This window comes from Pogonomyrmex barbatus, unplaced genomic scaffold, assembly GCF_055798465.1.
Source record: "Pogonomyrmex barbatus isolate J1 unplaced genomic scaffold, ASM5579846v1 scaffold2, whole genome shotgun sequence".
NCBI lineage: Eukaryota > Metazoa > Arthropoda > Insecta > Hymenoptera > Formicidae > Pogonomyrmex > Pogonomyrmex barbatus.
Window position 1 is genome coordinate 13,881,685 of NW_028297116.1, and position 19,170 is coordinate 13,900,854.

The 19,170-nt window shown below is 34.9% G+C and overlaps 3 protein-coding genes across 3 annotated transcripts; 1 reads left to right on the top strand and 2 right to left on the bottom strand.

The window, feature by feature from the left end:
• Positions 1-1,299: 1,299 nt before the first annotated feature.
• Positions 1,300-7,204, bottom strand: Atg101 (autophagy-related protein 101). The gene is made up of 2 exons (XM_011644150.3): positions 5,832-7,204; positions 1,300-4,676 (listed from the first exon to the last, which is right to left on the bottom strand). The coding sequence occupies exon 2, from the start codon at positions 4,666-4,668 to the stop codon at positions 4,012-4,014; it is 657 nt and encodes a 218-aa protein (XP_011642452.1). The 5' UTR covers positions 4,669-4,676; positions 5,832-7,204; the 3' UTR covers positions 1,300-4,011.
• A 2,209-nt stretch (positions 7,205-9,413) lies between these two features.
• Positions 9,414-15,815, bottom strand: HLH54F (basic helix-loop-helix domain-containing transcription factor HLH54F). The gene is made up of 4 exons (XM_089076315.1): positions 15,685-15,815; positions 13,510-13,906; positions 11,148-11,460; positions 9,414-10,163 (listed from the first exon to the last, which is right to left on the bottom strand). Exons 3-4 carry the CDS (start codon positions 11,457-11,459, stop codon positions 9,966-9,968), a joined length of 510 nt encoding a protein of 169 aa, XP_088932441.1. The 5' UTR covers position 11,460; positions 13,510-13,906; positions 15,685-15,815; the 3' UTR covers positions 9,414-9,965.
• Positions 15,812-19,012, top strand: Yeti (yeti). The gene is made up of 3 exons (XM_011644147.3): positions 15,812-16,090; positions 16,736-17,116; positions 17,481-19,012. Exons 2-3 carry the CDS (start codon positions 16,765-16,767, stop codon positions 17,990-17,992), a joined length of 864 nt encoding a protein of 287 aa, XP_011642449.2. The 5' UTR covers positions 15,812-16,090; positions 16,736-16,764; the 3' UTR covers positions 17,993-19,012.
• Positions 19,013-19,170: the final 158 nt, after the last annotated feature.

Below are 19,170 nucleotides of genomic sequence, written 5' to 3' on the forward strand. Positions count from 1 at the left end.
ATAATCGGCTATGATTGGTCAATTTCTTACAATTTAAGGCTTACTATATCTATTATAGACTCGGATTTACGCGTTAGGTTCAATAAGTCGCGATCAGATCAGCGAATTTATTCGTTCCACGTAGAATCACTACGTTATACGATTTGCCCCAATCTACTTCGCCACGTGGCGTCTAGAGCATGTCAAGGCGGTGGCCAAAAATACTTGAGATTCCCACACAAGTCCAGGAGTGTTCCTCAGAAATCTAATAAAGTTGAAATGAATATATCGTTCAAGATGAATATATCGTGAAGATCCGCAAGCACGGTAATTCGGTTTCGGAACGGGAAGTGTTTGAAGACCGCGGGGGAGGGTTTGCCCCTTTGCATCTTATTACGGAAAAATTCTTCAATTCTGGAATATGCTCGACTTCGGACGATTCGCTCGTGCGCGGATTCTTGCCGCGTGATATGCCAACTATTCCATACTCCCTTGGAAACGACTGAGAAATGCGGAGTTTCGCGGCAACCGCCTCGAAAAGGAACGTCGTCGGTCGGAATATGTCGGGAATAAGAGCCGACCGATAGTCATACGCCTGCACTTCATATGCAACCGCAATCGCACCGGTAACCGAGAATCCACGATGTTTACATTACGTTACAATGCCGAGCGAGCGCGAGACATTTATTTCAGGACTGACCGAATACTTGCGGATCACCCGTTAGAGCGCAGCACCCGACGGTGCTGAAGAATGATAAAACTGCGCGCTTTATCATTCTATAAATTACTTGAACTGTAAGTCGATAATTCGAGATAAGTGTATTTTTGCACGGAATCTCAGTCATGTATATATTTCTCTCTTTCTCTTTCCTCTTCCAAAAAGAGATAGGGGCTATTTTTAAAATTAATTATTATAATTATTATAATTTATTATAAATTTATTAATAATTTATTATAATTTAAAATTAATAAACAAATATTGAAAGCTCTGTCAACAAAAATATTTGTCTACGCAAGCGTAATTAGGATAGATCAGAAGATAATCAAGATTAAATATAGTTACGAGATATTGCAATATTAAACCTTTGTTGCGATTATTCTCGTGATATAATGTAATTCTTGTAATATGATCATGAATATAAGAATAATTGTTTTTAATAAAAAAAAAATCTTTTATCTTCAAAAAGCATAAATTTCTTAGAATTTTGAATGTGCGTATATAAAATTGTCACTAGCTAAAATTCAATAAAAAATGGAAATGAAATTAAATACTTCGTTGAAAAACAGGAATCACGGGTATTTAATAAAAAAGATGCTGTATATTATAAAATACAGTAATTTATTCATAATTAATCATTTATCGTCAGCGTACTCATCATGATAAATTAAAACTCGCAGATATTTCATCTTTCTCACTATATACTACACATTTTGTCACATTTGTCTCGCAGCTTACAATATACAGGTCTCGGTTTTATCTATTTTGCTATTTATATTTATATTTATATATTATTTATAATTTCATTTATATTTATAACAGCATGTGGCAATTTGACAAACTCGCAAAATTCTAATTGTACACACACACGTGGTCATTCGCTCTTTCTTTCTCTTCCTCTCTCTCGTTCTTTATTTTCTTTTCTATATAATATGTCATATTTATATATATTTTTATATATATATATATATATATATATATATATATATATATATATGCGACACGTACACATACGTACGCGCGCCTCTCTTTGTCATAATGTCGTCATAATCGCGGTTCCACAACGCGATTCTCTTTTTACTTTTCACAATATCGCATACGTCACATAATTGTAAAAAGTAAAAGCCGGATGGTGCGAGGGAAAGAGACTGCGATCGATTTTCAACTCGGAATCGCAGAGAGAGCGGCGGACTATCGACGATCACCGTGATTTTTCCTTTCTTTATAATCGATAAGAGAAAAATAAACAAACATTCCAGTAGGATACATCCAATCAACGTATTCACTCGATTCGCGGAACATTTAGCTAAATCGCAATTGTACATTAAACTATCTGGAGAAAGATTGGCAGAAAAAGAAAAGCAGTAGGGGGACGATATATGATTAATCGTTAAATTAACATTACGCTTCTCGTCTACGGTTAATTCGTAAGGTATGTGCACTACTAATGCGTCGTGATAAATTTGTTGATTGGTCGTAGGTGAGGGCGAGAGAAGCGGATCTCGGAACGTGCGGGGACTCTCTCGGCGCGACATAATTTGATTTGCAGCAATATTCTTCGGACGCTATTTACATAGTATAATATAATAAGTGTAATCGCTCGTGGAATCGCCGCCAACGAGCGTTCCGGTATCCGCCATCTCGCGTCTCCCTTTAGCTTGAAAATCCTAAAACGACACGACGTTAACGGCACACATTTGTCGCTTATGAGGAATAGAACAAAACCGCCTCGAATCCGAGAAGGATCACAGATTTGTCTTCTGCGCGCGCGTGAAAAAGAGAGACTATTCCACTTTTACGAGATGAGAGAGATGCTTCGAGCACAATAAATAATAGTGACACTATCATCTGGATCAAGTATGTTAGTCTCCTAGATTAATTTCTCTATCAAAAATTCGATACGAAGGCACGAAACGTCTGGGGAAATGTAAACATGACGGTGATTTTTCGTGCGGTGTTTTTCGTATCCCGGTGCACTTCGATACTGTGGGCATCGCGCTGACTTAATGACCGTTAACTTATTTTACAATTTGATTCTTATAACTTAAGATCAACGAGAGAATAGAGCAGTGTAAATAATTGTAGTTGCTAATCTGCGTACACATGACGCCTGGCGTTACGTCACATGTCTCATCACTCACTGGAAATAAATAACAATCACTTCCATGCATACACCGTAATTATAATTAAGACTCTGCTCTGCTGCATATATTTAACGCTAAATATTAGCTAACTCTCTACGCAATTATCTAAATCCAATATTCAGCGTTAAATTTATGGTGAAAATAATAACAGCGTGGTATGCAAGCCCGCGTGTATACACGCTACGTGTACATAACATGTTAATATGTATATGTATATATATGTACATATGTGGAATAATCCAAGCATTCTGTGATTTGTCAGAGAGTTTAGGATAACTACATATACTTTCAATGTTAGTGACTGAAAAACACAGTATATAGCGCCGAATACAGCCGTCGTGTAGTCGGAGGAGTTTATCAAGTAAGTTACAAGTATCTTTAAGATTCATTATTTTCAAAGATTCTATTAAACATTAAAGAATCTGGAGATATCCTGCTCAACTAGACGATCGACTCCTATTCTAAATCAAATTATCTTCTTTGAATAACGCGCAAAAAGACTCTTTATCTATTAAAGAAAAGTACGCTCGAGTCTATTCTACGATGTATACACAGCATTTGAAAAGGATGAGAAACGAGAGAGGAACGTAATGTTCTGCCACAGAAGCCACTTGTGGAGATTTTTAAGAGTGGTGAGAGTTAAGAGGTAAAATATTGTGTAAAACGTGACTAATGTGATCCTGCTAAAATTATGCGACGGACGTTCATAGTAAAGTACAAAAAAAGCATGTGACACAAGAGTGTTGTGTTCATTTGTACTATATAGAGACATTAGAGACACATAGTAGCGGAAGTCCCTGCGATGTAGTATCTTCATTATAAGAGACACCACTGTATTACAAAAAATCCAACAGAGCCTACCACATAGGCGAAGTACTTCGAGTACTTTTGGTAGTTTTCACTGTGTACAGTTAGCCGAAGACTTGGAACCATTCTGCTTTCTTCGTAATACAAAGTTGATTATTTTTCTCGAAACTCATAACACAAGTTAAAGTGGCAGATTAGAGTCATTGTGGATACGAAATCTGAAAATCGTTGATTGGTGCAATGCAAAGACTCGTGCATCGTAAATGAGAAAAGAAAAGCGAGTTTTGCATTTTGATGACTCTAGTAAGCTATACGGACGCACTAAATGTGAAATATTCAAATATTTAATGTACATTATAACGACTAAATGGACAGTGTCTCTCTAATTAACTTCTTCATAGTGTTGCCCATCGTGGTAGTCGACGGACTAGAGGTTGTGAAGGACAATTTGAAGAGATACGGTTGTATATCCGGATACGACGTGTCGAAGATCAAATCCAGCTCAGCCTGACTCGGCACTTTCGGGATGTAATCATGCCGATTCATGACCTCGGTGATATACAGAATCTTGTCGGTCAGCAGGTCTCCCACTTTCTCCCGGCATATCTGCCGTTCGTGCTCGGTGGCTAATTTGATAAGTTCAAGACGCACGGTCCATACCTCCCACGGGATGCACTCCGGTTGAAACGGCCAGCGACTTTTTTTTCTCTGGAAAAATTCTAGAGATATCTGACCAGAGCCTGGACTGTCAGTGGAGCGTAGCGCCTCCGAGAAGCCTGATATTTCACGCTTTAGCGTCTGGTCGAGGTGTACCGACGAGCAGCAAACGTAAGTGAAATCAATGAAATCACAATCCACGTCCTGATATCCCACAGTACCCACCGAGTAGCTGCCCTCCTGTTTGTATTTGAATTTGCCGAGACTTCGATGGAAGAGCACACTGTGGAATATACTCGCCACTGCCTCATCCACCTGCCGTCCCTCCATGCTCAATTCAAATAGCTGCGTCCTGGCATTCATGATGATATCTGTGAAACAGTTTCCTGCTATAATTCAGCAATACATTTTACAGTTATACATTTGCTAAGTAAATAAAATTAATACGCGAAAAAAAGTGTTGACAAGTAAGATTGTAGAAATTATAAGGAGAAAAAAATTTAGAAGTTATATTCTATTATCTATTCTAAAATGTTCTATTATCAATAGATTATTTTATAAAACACATAAAATATTAAAATGTCAACAATGATGCAACAATAGATCTGTTCTTCATCGTTACATTGGATTATACTAAAGGTCTGTTCTTTTTAGTTAAATTAGTTGCACTAGTTCAGAATTTCTTCTTCTTCCAGTATAAAGAAAAATAAACTGTGAACTAGTACAGCCAAAAAGAACAAACTTAATAAGTCAATTTTACCATCTTGGATTAATTTAATTGATCAAGTAAGTGTCACATGATGAAGTGTCAAATGCATCAATTCCAATGGAATAATCAATCGATTAAATTAATCAAAAATGGTAAAAACTGACATAAAAATTTTCATTTCCTTGAAACTATATTTAATTCAATCTTGTTTCTTTTAGCTGAACTTTTTGCATGGCTTTTTTCTCTTTTGTGTAATGAAGAAAAAAAGAGATAAAACAAAAATGCAAGTTTAGCTATTTAAAAAAAGAAAAAAAAAAGATATCTCATGAGTGTACATACATTAGTTTAGATATAAAAAAAAAAAAACAAATCTAACGTAAAACAAAAAGTTTCATAAGGAGGGATGGTAAGGTGCAAAGGGATGACTCATGGTATCATGTCATATCACCGAGTCAAGCAAATAAAAGAAAGCCATTGACAAAAGATTCAGGAGGAGCGACAAAGAAACGAGAAATGTATTCATTAAGATTTAGAAAACACACAGCGGTATTATTTTTATCATTGAACTCTGATAAAATCGCATGTGTCAATAAGCCTAACCTCGAACTCCGAAGGAATTTAACAAACACACGTGAATGTCAAGTGCAGCTGCGGAAGTACAGCTTCGGAAGTGCAGCTCGGAATATAAAGAAAAACCGGTGGTCGGCACGGCAACATCGACCTTGCGACCGGTCGTTATCACGCTACGTTATCAGCTCACTACTCTCACGCGTTTTTACGTAACGCAGGACGAAAAGGACAAAGGAGGATAACGCACTTATTGCCGAGGAGTCGCGAACCAACTTCGGTGCTCCTCTCCCTCGTTATCGAGGCTTCCTCCCGATCGCTTCGTCTCGCTTCCGTCACCGTCGTGATCGTGATCGTGATCGTGATCGTGATCGTGATCGTGCTCGTCTTCGTCCTCGTCGTCGTTGTTGCTGCCGTCGTCGTCCTCGTGTCGCGCGATGGCGGACGAAATTAGGTTAGTTCCTCGCGCTGACTTGATGACTTCTAACGCCGCAGGCCCCGCTACCCTCTTCCATCGAGTCCGTCTTCGCGCGTCCCGTTTTTTTCTCGACGCACTACCACCACCGCCAGCAGCAGCAGCAGCAGCAGCACGATCACCACCACCACCACGGCCGCCGCTACCACCGCCACCACCGCCGTCACCAATACTGCCACCAACACCGTCGCCGCCGACGCCGCCTCCACCACCACTGCCGCCGTCACCACCGTCGCCGTCGCCGTCGTCGTTGTTGTTGTCGTTGTCGTCGTCGACGTCGTCGCGCTGTCACGTTCTCGTCACGTCGCCGTCACGTCTCTCTCACGAGTTACACTCCGTTACTCCGAGCCACTCATACGTCGAGCATCTCCCATCGTCCCCGAGCAGTCCCGATGAGCCAGGGGAGCCAGGCGTCGCGTCGTGTCGCACGCTTGTCCTCTCTCAGCAGCCACAGCAGCCAGTGGCTCGCTCCACACGGGTTTGTGGGTAAACAACAGCTGTGATCGTGGCACGCGCCATCTTGACGCTGCGTCGGCGGTTCGCGCTTCGACACCTGGCCCCGCGAGGGCTCCACGCTCCCTATCCCGGAACGTGTACGTACCTCCGATGTTGCCACGCGCGCGACGACGACGACGACGACGACGACGACGATGATGACGATGATGACAACGACGACGACGACGACGACGACAACGTCAGGAACACGTCGGGGATGGCCGACGAGGAATGTTGGAAGCGAGCAGGTTCTTCTCTCTCTCTCTCTCTTTCTCTCTCTCTCTCGAGGAAGAGGATTCGTTCGTCGCGCGTGACCTGCGCTCGTTCGGGATCACCGCGAGCTGCGAGATCTGGTCTTTCTGCCTATCCCGGGATCACCCACCCCGCTGGCGCTACATCATGAAATCGCGCGGCGTACCGACGTATACGACGAAACGACGCGACGTGGATCGATCGACGTCTCTGTCACAGGACCGACAACACTCTACTGGGTCTCCCACTCCCAGCTCGCGTTCCGCTCGACTCGGCTCGACTCGCTTCGACTCCACTCCGCTCCGCTTCGCTTCGCTCCGTTTTCACGCTCGGGTTTCACTGATCCGATCCGACGGTGCGCTACGATGCACCGGATGGCTGTGTATGTGCGTCGAGAAAACTATCGCGCGACGCCTCGCGGGAAAGATCGGACTGCGTCGCACGTGCGCAGTTGCGGTCGAAGGATCGAAGGCGCGAAGCGATTTTCGCGACTGGAAACTCCGATTCTCGGAATTAGCCGCGCTTATCCGGTTTATCGTTCTCCACTTTTTTAGATTTGACCCCGACGTCCTTTTGACGCAGCTGGTCACCGAAAAGCTCGCTGTTTTTGCTCGCGATTTTCGCGATTGTGTATTCTCCATTATGTTATACAGCCTATATTCTGAATCCTTCTTTATAAATATATAAAAATATCTCTAAAAGTGACTTACAGCCAATCAGAAGATTTGTAAGCTACTTTTATTGATAAAAGAGAATTCAGAATACGACTCTGTTTCTTTTGCATTTATGAAACGTCAGTAAAAGAATATTCAGCACTTTAGAGTGGTAATAATCGATAAGACAATAAAAAAGATCTAATCAGGACAGATCGGAAGATCGTATTCAAAAAAGGAAATTACTTTTTTATTTTTTTGTATTAATCCTTAAAAATTTATCTGGATTTTAGTTACGCTCGTACTCATCTCGGATTAGGATGACCCAAACTCGAATTTTAGTAGGATTAAATCCAAATCAAAGTAAACAAGTAAATTATATTTAAATTACAGACATTTTAAATTACAGACGACATTTCTCTTTTATTACAATCAAGAATGTCCATAATCAAATATTTCAAAATATAGAATTGAAAATTCGAATAGATTGAATTTCTAAAAGTTAATATAAATGTCTGTTTATATTTTTATATAATATATTTATAATTTATATAATTATATTTTTATATATTTTTTTATAGAATTTTCCCAATAATCTGATATTATTTTGATAATAAATGATATCAAGTTGCTGGAATATCTGTTTTACATATTTTTACATATCTTTTCTTTCATAGAAATATGGCAGGAAGAAATTCTTGATATGAAACATCTCAGAAAATTTATGTATGTTTGTTATGTTAATGACAGTTAATGAAAAAATTGAAGAAAGATAGCCTAGATAGTAATTTGGTGTTATTTATCATTAAAGTGTTTAAAGTCGTTAAAATAGCTTACTATCTGATTGATGATTGATCTAATGATTTTATGCAAAAATACCAGTAAACCATCTATAAGTATTTTATCAGAGTAGGATATTCGAGTTTCTATTTATCTTAATTAATACTACGTATAAACTTTTAAAATCTTGATTTATTTTTTTCTTCAAACTCTCATCTGCGATGATAAGCTTAATAATTTAATTTACTTCTTTGATTTCCTTCGATCGCTTTTATCATTGCAAGCAGTGATCTCGGTGTCTGTACGTTTCGGACATATGCGAAACTACAGCATATTCATTGCATATTCCGAAAATAATGCAATGAAAATTTTAAAGGGTAGTTAAAAAACGACGAGATAACATCATCTCTCGTTTATAAATTTCCAAAGCTCATGTATGTTGTTGTAGCACGGAGACGTTAAGCGATACGTTTAGTGCCGGTCGATTTGTCGCCGTGTGGGATATATTATTTTAGTATTGAGTTTACACAAAAGGCCCTTCACACTGTTTATTTAACTTGGACTTCTTTATCCTTCTTACCTTACCGCGGATTTCCTCTCTGCTGTTTCCGGATGCTAGCCGGAGTTCCTTCAACAAAACATGAGACGCCGCTATTTTTTACGAAGTTGTACACATGCACGATATATGTAAAATATAATATAAAATAATTAAAATTATATTGTAATTTATATTACAACATTTTTATTCCAAATATTAAAGATATTCTTTATAATTAATCATTTCATGTTTAATGATTACTAATTTGTTAAACGTATTGCATCGAAGCATTTTCTACTTTGAGTAATATATCGAATACAATAAAATTACGATATTATTTTGGGGATGCGCAGGAGATATTACTTTTGTAAATCGTCATTTTGCAAGCAATAAATTATTAAGTTGCTTATCAACAGTTATCAAAGTATTAGCTTCTAAATTATTGTATCTCTAGAAGCAGCATATCGATTTCTATTCTCGAAAAATTTTTCCAGAAATTGTATTTCTAAATTGAAGCTAAATTCTAACTGAAGCATTACAGATGGATTTCTACTTTTAACATTAATATTCAAGATTTATCTATACAACTTTATAATAACGATTTGAATTAACATAATGTTACGTTAAATAAAAAGAGAATTTTTGAAAATCTTAGAAATATTTTTATTGGACTAGTTAACATACTTTGGTATTCATTGTGATTACATATCAATATTACATGATATTGCAATAATTGAATATGTGAGACAAGGAAACAGTTTCTCCGTGAATATGTAAAATCTCTTCACGTAATATTCGATCAAAATAAATAGAGAATTTTATATAGTTAATTCTTGACTTTTTCTTTCTTTTTATAAAATGTATCAGAAATGATTTTATTTATCTTACATAATTTTATTTTACTAAGATTTCTAAACAGCTGAATTACAGCTAAATTCTTTCGGTATGCAAAAAATACGTATAGTCAAAATATGAATATGTACATTGTTTCCTTGTCATATAAATTGAGATGCAATCGTAATTATATATTAAAATTAAATCAATAAATATTAGAATAAGGCACTTTGGAATAAATAAGGCGTGAATACACGACAGCACCATCTTCGTCGTGTAATCCAGTCGTTAGTGGTCACTTTTTGTAGATATCGCTCACTGCAGTCAAGTTCTGATCGGATTGTCAGAATTTTTTTGTTAGAAATAAGAGAGCTGTTGCTCCTGATTATGGCGTGTCGATGCACCCTGATGCCCTGAATGATGGAAATTTTGAATATCGTGAGTCATTTGCTGTCCTCGATACTGATTACAACTCGAAGACGTAGAGGAAGACACGTTGCAACTGGTGTTCACAAGCGCGGCAGCATTGTTGTTTTGAATAGCAAAAGGCCACGACTGTAATTAAGATTATTCTTACTTCATTATAGAAATCGAATTTAAACGCCTTAATTGTACATTAAATTACGATGAGCCTTATAATTTTCTTTATTAATATTATTAAAATTTATTAATCGTAAAATGTTAATTAATAAAATTATGAACATTGGATACGGTCGCGATTGCATTGTAAAATTGTCCATTTATATACATGAAATTTTAGAGCCATTATTCTTTTAATATCAATTTGTTCAGATTCGATATTTGCGTAGAAAAATTTTTACAGATAGAACGTTCTTTGGTCATCGCGAGAAGAGAACGAAAGTCCAACTATTTCGCGGCGGAAAACGGCACGGCTTCTTCAAACAACGGAACTAACTTAGAATTAATGGTGGTAAAGGGTGGGTGGAAGGTTTTGGAATGATTCGATCCACCTGGACAGACATAAACAGAGTGGATGACTGCGAAGACGGCGCTCGCCTCGCGACTCCGAGTGGATCCACCTGGTTTCAGTGTTATTTTACGGAATCGTTATCAAGTTAAAAGTCTGATTATAAAAGCGAGAAATAGTGTAAAAATAACTTAGACCCCAGTTAAAAAGTCAGATAAATCCTATTTTACATTCCATTTAATTTGGAATGTATGGGATATTTTGCAGTAACATTAACAAATATGCGATCAAGACTTTCCATGGAAATTTTGTGTAATATGCTTGACATTAGAATTTTCTTTCGTTAAATTTTTCTTTTCTAAATTAATAACTCTTTGATTAGCAAATCAATTGCTAATTAAAATTTTTTTGTCAAAATGTACAATTTTGTAAAATTAGTGTATATAATCGTTTCTCTATTATTAGGTTTAGTAAACCTTAAAATTAACTAAAGTATAATCAATCCTTCATGACTTTTTAAATATTAGAAGAAGAAGAAGAAGAAGAAGAAAATTGTTTAAACTTCAATTCTAATCAATCAATTCTAATATTAATGAGACATGGATACTTACCAAGGCTAGCGACAAGGATTTGGTGGTCTCAGGATGAGTTTCACCGTCATCCCGAAGCACCGCTCGCAGATGAGCGATGTACGTTGCGGCCAAACGTAACGTGTCCAATTTGCTCAATTTGCTATCTGCAGGTATCCATGGCAATGTTGTTTTCAATCTGCAAAATGCTTTGCTTAATATTCGCATTCTCGCGCGTTCTCGGGCATTGGCAGCGTTTCGCGGAGCGCGACTATCCATGTCATCCTTCAAATACTTTTCCTCAGAAGGATATTCCTCCAGTGACGATGTCGAAGCGCGTCGTTTTCGAGGCATCCTGTAACGTTAACGCTTATTAATAAATAACTGTTTAAAAATAACTACACAAAAATGAAATACTTTTTTTTTTTACAAATTATGAGATACATAGAGTTATTATTTATCGTAATAAAAAAAGGTTTTTTTCAGAACTATTCATTTAATCAAAGAATGTTTTTTTTTTAACACGCATTAAATATTTATATTATTTTATTTTTTCAAAAAGATGAAATTATCATTCACATTTTTTTTGCGTAGCTAAGGAAATCTAAAATTAACCACTAAATAAAAATATATTAATATTTTTATTATTTTTCTGTAATATTGAAGATTTGAAATGTAGACTCAGGCAAAGTAAATAGAATTAACTACTATCACAGCAAGACTATGTATTTTACAACGCATAATCAATTGTTTATCGATAATATAAAATCAATGAATAGTTAAAGCATCTAATTCAATAAAAATACAATATAGAAAGAATTCTCTTAAAATTTAATTATACAAAGAATGAAATAGGATATGCTTCTTTCTTTTTCACTATTCTATTTTTATGTAATAAAAAAATTAAACTTTTATTTTATTATACTCGATTTTATTTTTCTTCTTAGGTAAATTTCTAAAAAGTAATTTATAATTTTTCATGCATTAAGTCATAGAATTCGAATTTATTCGGAAAAGCCTGCAAATCGCGAATTGACATTCCACGTTTAATATTATACAAGATAGATACAAGTATTAAACAAGATATTATACAAGATTAAAGAAAAAAAAATTGGATAAGAGGAAAAGAATTATTTATAGAAATGTTTTTGTTGTCAACTTAAAATTAAGATGCACATTCTTAGAAATAATAATTCTGATCATCGTTTAAATCTTCATATTTCAAAACGCATATCTGCGACTTGCCTCTTAATTATACTTGATTATACTTAATTATACTTGATGTAACATAAAATAGAAAACCATCTAAAATCTCACTCGATACTTTTGCGATTTAACGACAGTGCTTTTAAACAAATTAGACAATCTTGCGGTGATTATCATTACTTTCATTAACAAGACTAAACATTTTTTCTTCTTTTTTATCCGCCAATTTGATTTTTAATTTATATTAATACACTGATTAATACACTGAAGATGATTTGTTAAATCAGAAACATTACGAGTGGGAATGTTTGCGATAATATTTACTTAAAATCTAAGTGTAAAATGAACTATACGAGCCAAGTTAGGTATCGATCGCTGTTTATATACTGATGAAGACCATATTAAAGGTCGAAACGTTTGTAACGTAAATGCAACTTGTTATTATTTATATTATTTAATTTCAATATATAAACAGCGATCGATACCTAGCTTGGCTCATACAGTCCAGTTCATTTTATATTTAGATTTTACATCTTCCGAGTCTCACTCTTAAGATATTTATTTATTTATGTAATTTGTTTATTATATATTATTATATTATTATATTATTATATTATTTATTATATATGGAAGACAATTATCATCCAGCTTGACTTATTAGCCTTTTGTATCATTATATTTTTATTTTTAATTTAAACCTATTATTTATTTAATCTATTATTATATTTTTAATTTAAGCCTATTATTTATTTGTATTTTTTTAAATTTGCACTTTGCACACACACACACACACACACAGACACACACACACACACACACACACACACACACACACACACAACAATTTTCAAGGGCACAAAGCTTCATTCTATAAAAGTTTCTTTTTTTGATGTATGTCTGTAACAAGAAATACTTATAATAATATAAAGCTTCGGATAATAAAAGAGCACCAATAACAAAGCTTGAAATTGAATTAATGTCTCATACGCAATAATTCGCTATTTAATTTTTTATATATATGTTTAATTACTCAATCATATTAAATTCAATAGACGCCAAAGCATAAAACTACAAGATATCACTTTGCGCGCGAAGAGTACTAAAAAAAGATCTTTCCTTCCTCAATAGCTGCACTAGGTCATTGTCGCTGACACTTATATCCAGACGGCGCAATTAATAGTAACAGTTTGATCGATACCTGTGATCAATGATTCCTCTTTTATTCGCGATCACACGAGTGTCTGTCGGCAGGATAGAATATCGCGACAGATCACGTCTGCGACGTGCAACTAATTGTTAGTCAATGTTCTCCGAAGCAGAACCGAAGAGTGAACCGGGAGGAGCAACGCGGACGGAAAGAGAATGAGATAGAGATAAGAAAATATATTGGTTGGAGGGATGCGAAGATTTGGGACGTCCCGAAAATCAGGCGGAGCTTTCGAATCAGTCTCTAGTCTCATTCGCCTCATTTCGTTTTCCGAGATGCTGTGGGATCCAATCCGCGGCAGCGCCGTAATGTTCCTGGCCATCTGGCACATCCTTCCCGGTTTTCTTCTTTTCTTCTTTCTCTTTCTCCCTCTCTCTTTCTCTTTTTCCTGTGAAAATACAAAGAGGAAGAAATTAAAACTTACTCTCGTATTAATAACTCCCGTTTTTTTAAAATTAACTCTGTGAAATTGTCGCATGGATTTTTTTTATTTTTACACAGATAACGATTCTTCGATTCGTTAATTGAATTTTGTGGCTTTAATTTCGATATGGCAACCATAAAATAATATAAAAATAAATTTGAATATGTCTAAGTACTATATGTCTCTAAATAGAATTTTATCGATTTTGTTCTCCGATTCATGTGATGTTAAAAATTTTTAAATACATATTTAGATATATATAAAATATATATTTAAAAAATTATATCATAAGCAGAGTTATAGATAGGATAACGTTTTGGTAGATATATATATATAATATATATAATTTAGCTTCTTATCGTATATTCTATAATTTAGCTTCTTATCGTAATCGTGATCATTTATAATCATTGTACTTCGTTCTTTAAGATAATCTCTGAACAGCGCTTTTCATACTGCTTTATATTGCTCAACTTAACAAAGAGTATCCTCTTCAAATATTCTCACAAAGTACATAATACTCCGTGCTCAGTTACGTTAATATTTTGCGTAGATTTCACTTGTAGGTTTCCTTTATGAATTTTCAATGTTATTTCGCTCAAAAGCAATGTTTAAAGCTAGAGATATATGTAATCATTGACGCTTCGCATAGTTGCATATCAAATTATGTTACATAGAGAATAATTTTTGAAGAACCACGGTAGAATTTAATTTAATTAATTTAATTAATACGTCAATAGTTAATGAATTAATAACTAACAATGACTTTGAATTTATGCGACTGTATTTCCCTGTGACATACAAGCCACACATGCTCCTAACCACCCCTTCCTCCTTGCTTTCGGCCATTCAGACTTTTGCTTCGAGAGGAAGGGTCGGCTGATTCATATCCATCGAAAATCCCTGTCATCCGTTTTGTCGAAATTAGGATTCGAAATGGATCCTGTAATATGAGGTTTGCGGTAGCCCCCGTTAATCCTACTTAGAATACTGAAGAAGGCGCTAAGTTATTGCTCGACAAATTCGTGAAAGATGCAATACGACACTCTCCAACCTCTTTTTTCAACTACGAACATGTCTCGTGGTGTCATTTGAAAAGATTTGTAACAAATCATAAACATGAGCTGGATACTTAACACATCGTTTTCAGTTCAAAAGAGAAACATTGTAGACAGATTTTTTGATAGATTCAATATCGACCCTTTTCAGCAAACATGTAGGAGATTACATTTTTTTCTAATTATGACAATACTAATTTATTTTCTGTTCTCGAGTTAATAATTACAATTTCTTGAAGTAACTTAGTTTAGATTTAGTTGGAAACAATATAAAGGCAATATAAACATTAATTTGCAATATCGAATTATAACAGTTACTTATTCTAAAAATATGCTATTTATTTATTAAAATTTAATTTACATATAAATTATAGAAACAAATTAAACAAAAATTAAATACATGTAAAAATATGCTAATAGTAATTTTATTTTAAGTCAACACCTTACAATTTATATCTTGTAAAAATTTAAAAAAATGTTATAATTTTATACGTAATGTATATAAAAAATATAAAGAAACAATAAATTATATATATATATATATATATATATACATTAAAAATACAAACACACAAAAGTATATAACATATAAAATTATAATTGTCTTTTTGGATAAAAAAAAATCACTGAATTCAATCCAATCAAATTCGATTCTGTTTGCAATTCGAAGAAATCCAATTATACTGCTATATTCAGCTCGTAGCATCGGCGCGATTCGCGCCGTAACTCCCCGATCCGTCGTAAGATGGCGCTGGTTGTGCCGAGGCAGTGCGATAACTGCGATGCGTGCGTATGCCAGGCGCATATGCGCGAGTCGAACGGAGTCGAATCGAGTCGAGCGTGTCGCGAGGTACCCGTGGCCCGTGGCCCGTTTTTCCCAGGTGCTCTTTACGGATTTTCTGGCCAGCCGGTGTTCCACGCCCGTGCCTGTTACGTGCAAGATCGATTTAGGCTCGCGCTGACGACGATTCATGAGCGCGGTGACGAAAACGTCGGATCCGCCGCCGCGACTCGACGTAACGACATTTCCGGAAGGCGAACTGACGTCTGCTCGCGGAATTTTTGGCGACGGCACGCCGTTCAAAAGAACGTGAGTCACGAAATCGCAGCATTAGATATCGCGCTCGGTCTCGCTGCGAAATCGATCTGCTTCGCTTAATTTAAGAGGTTAAGTTTTGCGATGGTAATAATACGCGGAGAGAAGCGCGGCGATTCGATTGAATTTTTAATTTGTGGAATTTTTTTTTGAAGATCTTTTTATCTTCGTTTCATCTTTTTTTCTTTGTTTGAATATTGTTGAACAAAGAAGGATCAATATTAGAGTTATTTATTTATAAAAAATTTGTAATAACAATGCAATTTTAATAACAACTAAGCTATTTAAAGTGTTTACATTTTGATTATTAATTGAATAATAATTGTTACTTGTAGTATTAGTGTTTTATGATAATTTTAGAATTATGAATGAAAAATAGTTAAAATGATTTAAAAATTCTACATATCTGTTTATTTTACGAATAATAGACAACTTTATTGATATAACACATTATTTTGTAAAAAATATTAATTGCAGGAAAAATATAAAGAATAATTATATATATAGAATTATATTATAGTTAATTATATTATAATTGTATAATTATATTTGTAAATAATAAATTATTTAAAAGCTTTATTTTACTCTATAATAAATATAATATGATATATTTTTAATATATGCTTTATTTATTTCTAGGTACTTTCTATACTAATCTATATTTAAACATGTCAGAAGAACATCAATTACCTTCAGATTCTGATGAAGATGACGAAGATTATGTTCCTGATGGTGCTGATAGTGATCCAGTATCTGAAGTAGAATCTGAAGGTGATGTTGAAAGTGGTCCAGAAGATGAAAATGATGAAAACAAGAGAGAATCTGGGCAAAAGAAGCGTATAAAGAGATCTAAGAATCGAAAGAATAAAAAAATCAAGTGCAAAAAGATATTAGAAAAGTCAAAAGTATCAGAAGATGAAAGTAAAGAGGAGGAAGAATGCAAAGAGAAAAAAGAACTTACTGAAGAAGAAGAAAAAAGGAGAGCAGATTCTCTTTGGGCCGACTTTATGAAGGATACAGGTAAAACCTGTTGAATATATTATTACAACTGAACATATAATATATATAGTTACATGATATGTAATAAACACTTTTTTATACTAAAAAAATATGAAAAGCAATACTTAAAAGTCATTTATTTTAAACAAAGTACAATGATATATACATTTTCAATATACATTTCAATATACATTTTCTATTGTATATTTAGATTTCTTATAATATAATCTTTAAAAAGATATATTTAATAATATATGAACTTATTTATATTAGAAAATACAATTAGAAATGTATAATTCCACTTAAATAGCTAATACGTATAAGTTAATATACAATCTTTAAAAAGATTTAAAAACATATAATATATTTTTATATTTGCTTACAGCTGTAGTATCAAAGTCAAAACCTCAGAATTCAATCAATAGATCGAACGAGAGATCTCCACCGATACAAAAACCAAAAGTTCAAGAAAAAATTAAGATAACTAAGGTTTTTGAATTTGCTGGTGAGGAAGTAAAGGTCGAGAAGGAAGTATCAATAGATTCCGCAGAGGCAAGATTATCATTTTCTGCGGCCGAGAATTCCGCCACGAAGCCATCAGAGTCTGCAGCTCCCACGACCAGAGGGCGGAGCGGTATTAGACGCGGCATTGGATTAGGCGGCATCTCTTCGGTTCTGGGACAAATCGGGAAAAAGGCTAAAATTAGCACGTTAGAAAAATCTAAACTAGATTGGGATAACTTCAAGAAGGAGGAAAACATCGAAGAAGAACTTAATACTCATAACAAAGGCAAGGACGGATATTTAGAACGGCAAGATTTCCTTCAAAGAGCAGATCTGCGACAATTTGAAATTGAAAAACAATTACGGAATTCTAGCAGACGTAGTACGCGGTGAATTCGCACATTTTCTCGTCTATACATGTCTTTTCTTTTGAAATGCTAAAATATATTAATATTGTGGTAGAAGGATATTTACTCGCCGATTTGCCAAACTCGAGCGCTTGCTGCACGCGTTTAGTCTAATTCATTCGAGTTCCGCGCTACATTTTGATTGAATAATAGACAAAGAAAGTGTTGTTTCGATCAATTCGACAACGTGACTGACTAAGCTGCGATCGATGATTTCTTCGAAGAGAGAGATTTCTTCGATTATTCCAGTGTTTTGAGACTAATTTCTCACGCGTACGTAATATAATAGCTTAATTTACTCTCAGCGAGCTTTTGTCTCGGCCTGACGACCGCACAGAACTTCGCATCGAAGCAGATTGTTTGAAGCTTTTGACGCTTCTTGGAAAAATTATACCCATATAGAACAGAAGAGTTTATAGAATATTTTTTTATTTCATTTCAATGGAACGCGATACGTTTGTATGTGTAGTGTGAAATATACGCGTCATTCTGATAATGATTAGATGAAAGTTACGAGTGAGTATGAAGGAATACATGTTTTAGGTATTATAACAAAATGGTAACATAATGTCATTGATTGACCTCATTCATGACCACTGCCTATGGCAATGTATGTGGAATGCTGTATTTATAAATGGACGTCGTAATAAATAATGTAGATTACATTAAAACAGTTGCGATGAATTTTATATATCATATTTGTCTCGAATTGTTAGAAAGACAACACGTAAAAAAAACAGACATTGTTACTTTCATGTAATGTGTTAGCAATATTGATATGTAACACATATAAATATACTCAATTAACAACTCTCAATTCAGCTCAGGTTATAGTTTCCTCGATGTATCGAAATTGAGATACATTTTAGTGTAATTCCACTCAAGAATCTTATCTTACACGCATACATTTGTGAATTCTTTAATATTATCAAATAAATTGTCGAAATAGTATTTAAAAATATCATATTTTCAATCTTGCAACCAGTTTAAACAGCATGGAAAATAATAAAAATTGTTATATATATGTGTACACACACACACACACACACACACACACACACTTAATTTTTCTTCTTCCTTTAAATATTTTATTTTGCACATATAAATATACTCAATTACAACACGTGTGTGTGTGTGTGTGTGTGTGTGGAGGGGGGAGGTATA

Coding starts and splice junctions, on each gene's coding strand:
- Atg101 (XM_011644150.3), bottom strand. CDS start 4,668: ATGAATGCCAGGACGCAGCTATTTGAATTGAGCATGGAGGGACGGCAG.
- HLH54F (XM_089076315.1), bottom strand. CDS start 11,459: ATGCCTCGAAAACGACGCGCTTCGACATCGTCACTGGAGGAATATCCT. Junction 10,164..11,147: donor AATCCTTGTCGCTAGCCTTG/GTAAGTATCCAT, acceptor TCTTAATTACAG/TCGTGGCCTTTTGCTATTCA.
- Yeti (XM_011644147.3), top strand. CDS start 16,765: ATGTCAGAAGAACATCAATTACCTTCAGATTCTGATGAAGATGACGAA. Junction 17,117..17,480: donor CGACTTTATGAAGGATACAG/GTAAAACCTGTT, acceptor ATTTGCTTACAG/CTGTAGTATCAAAGTCAAAA.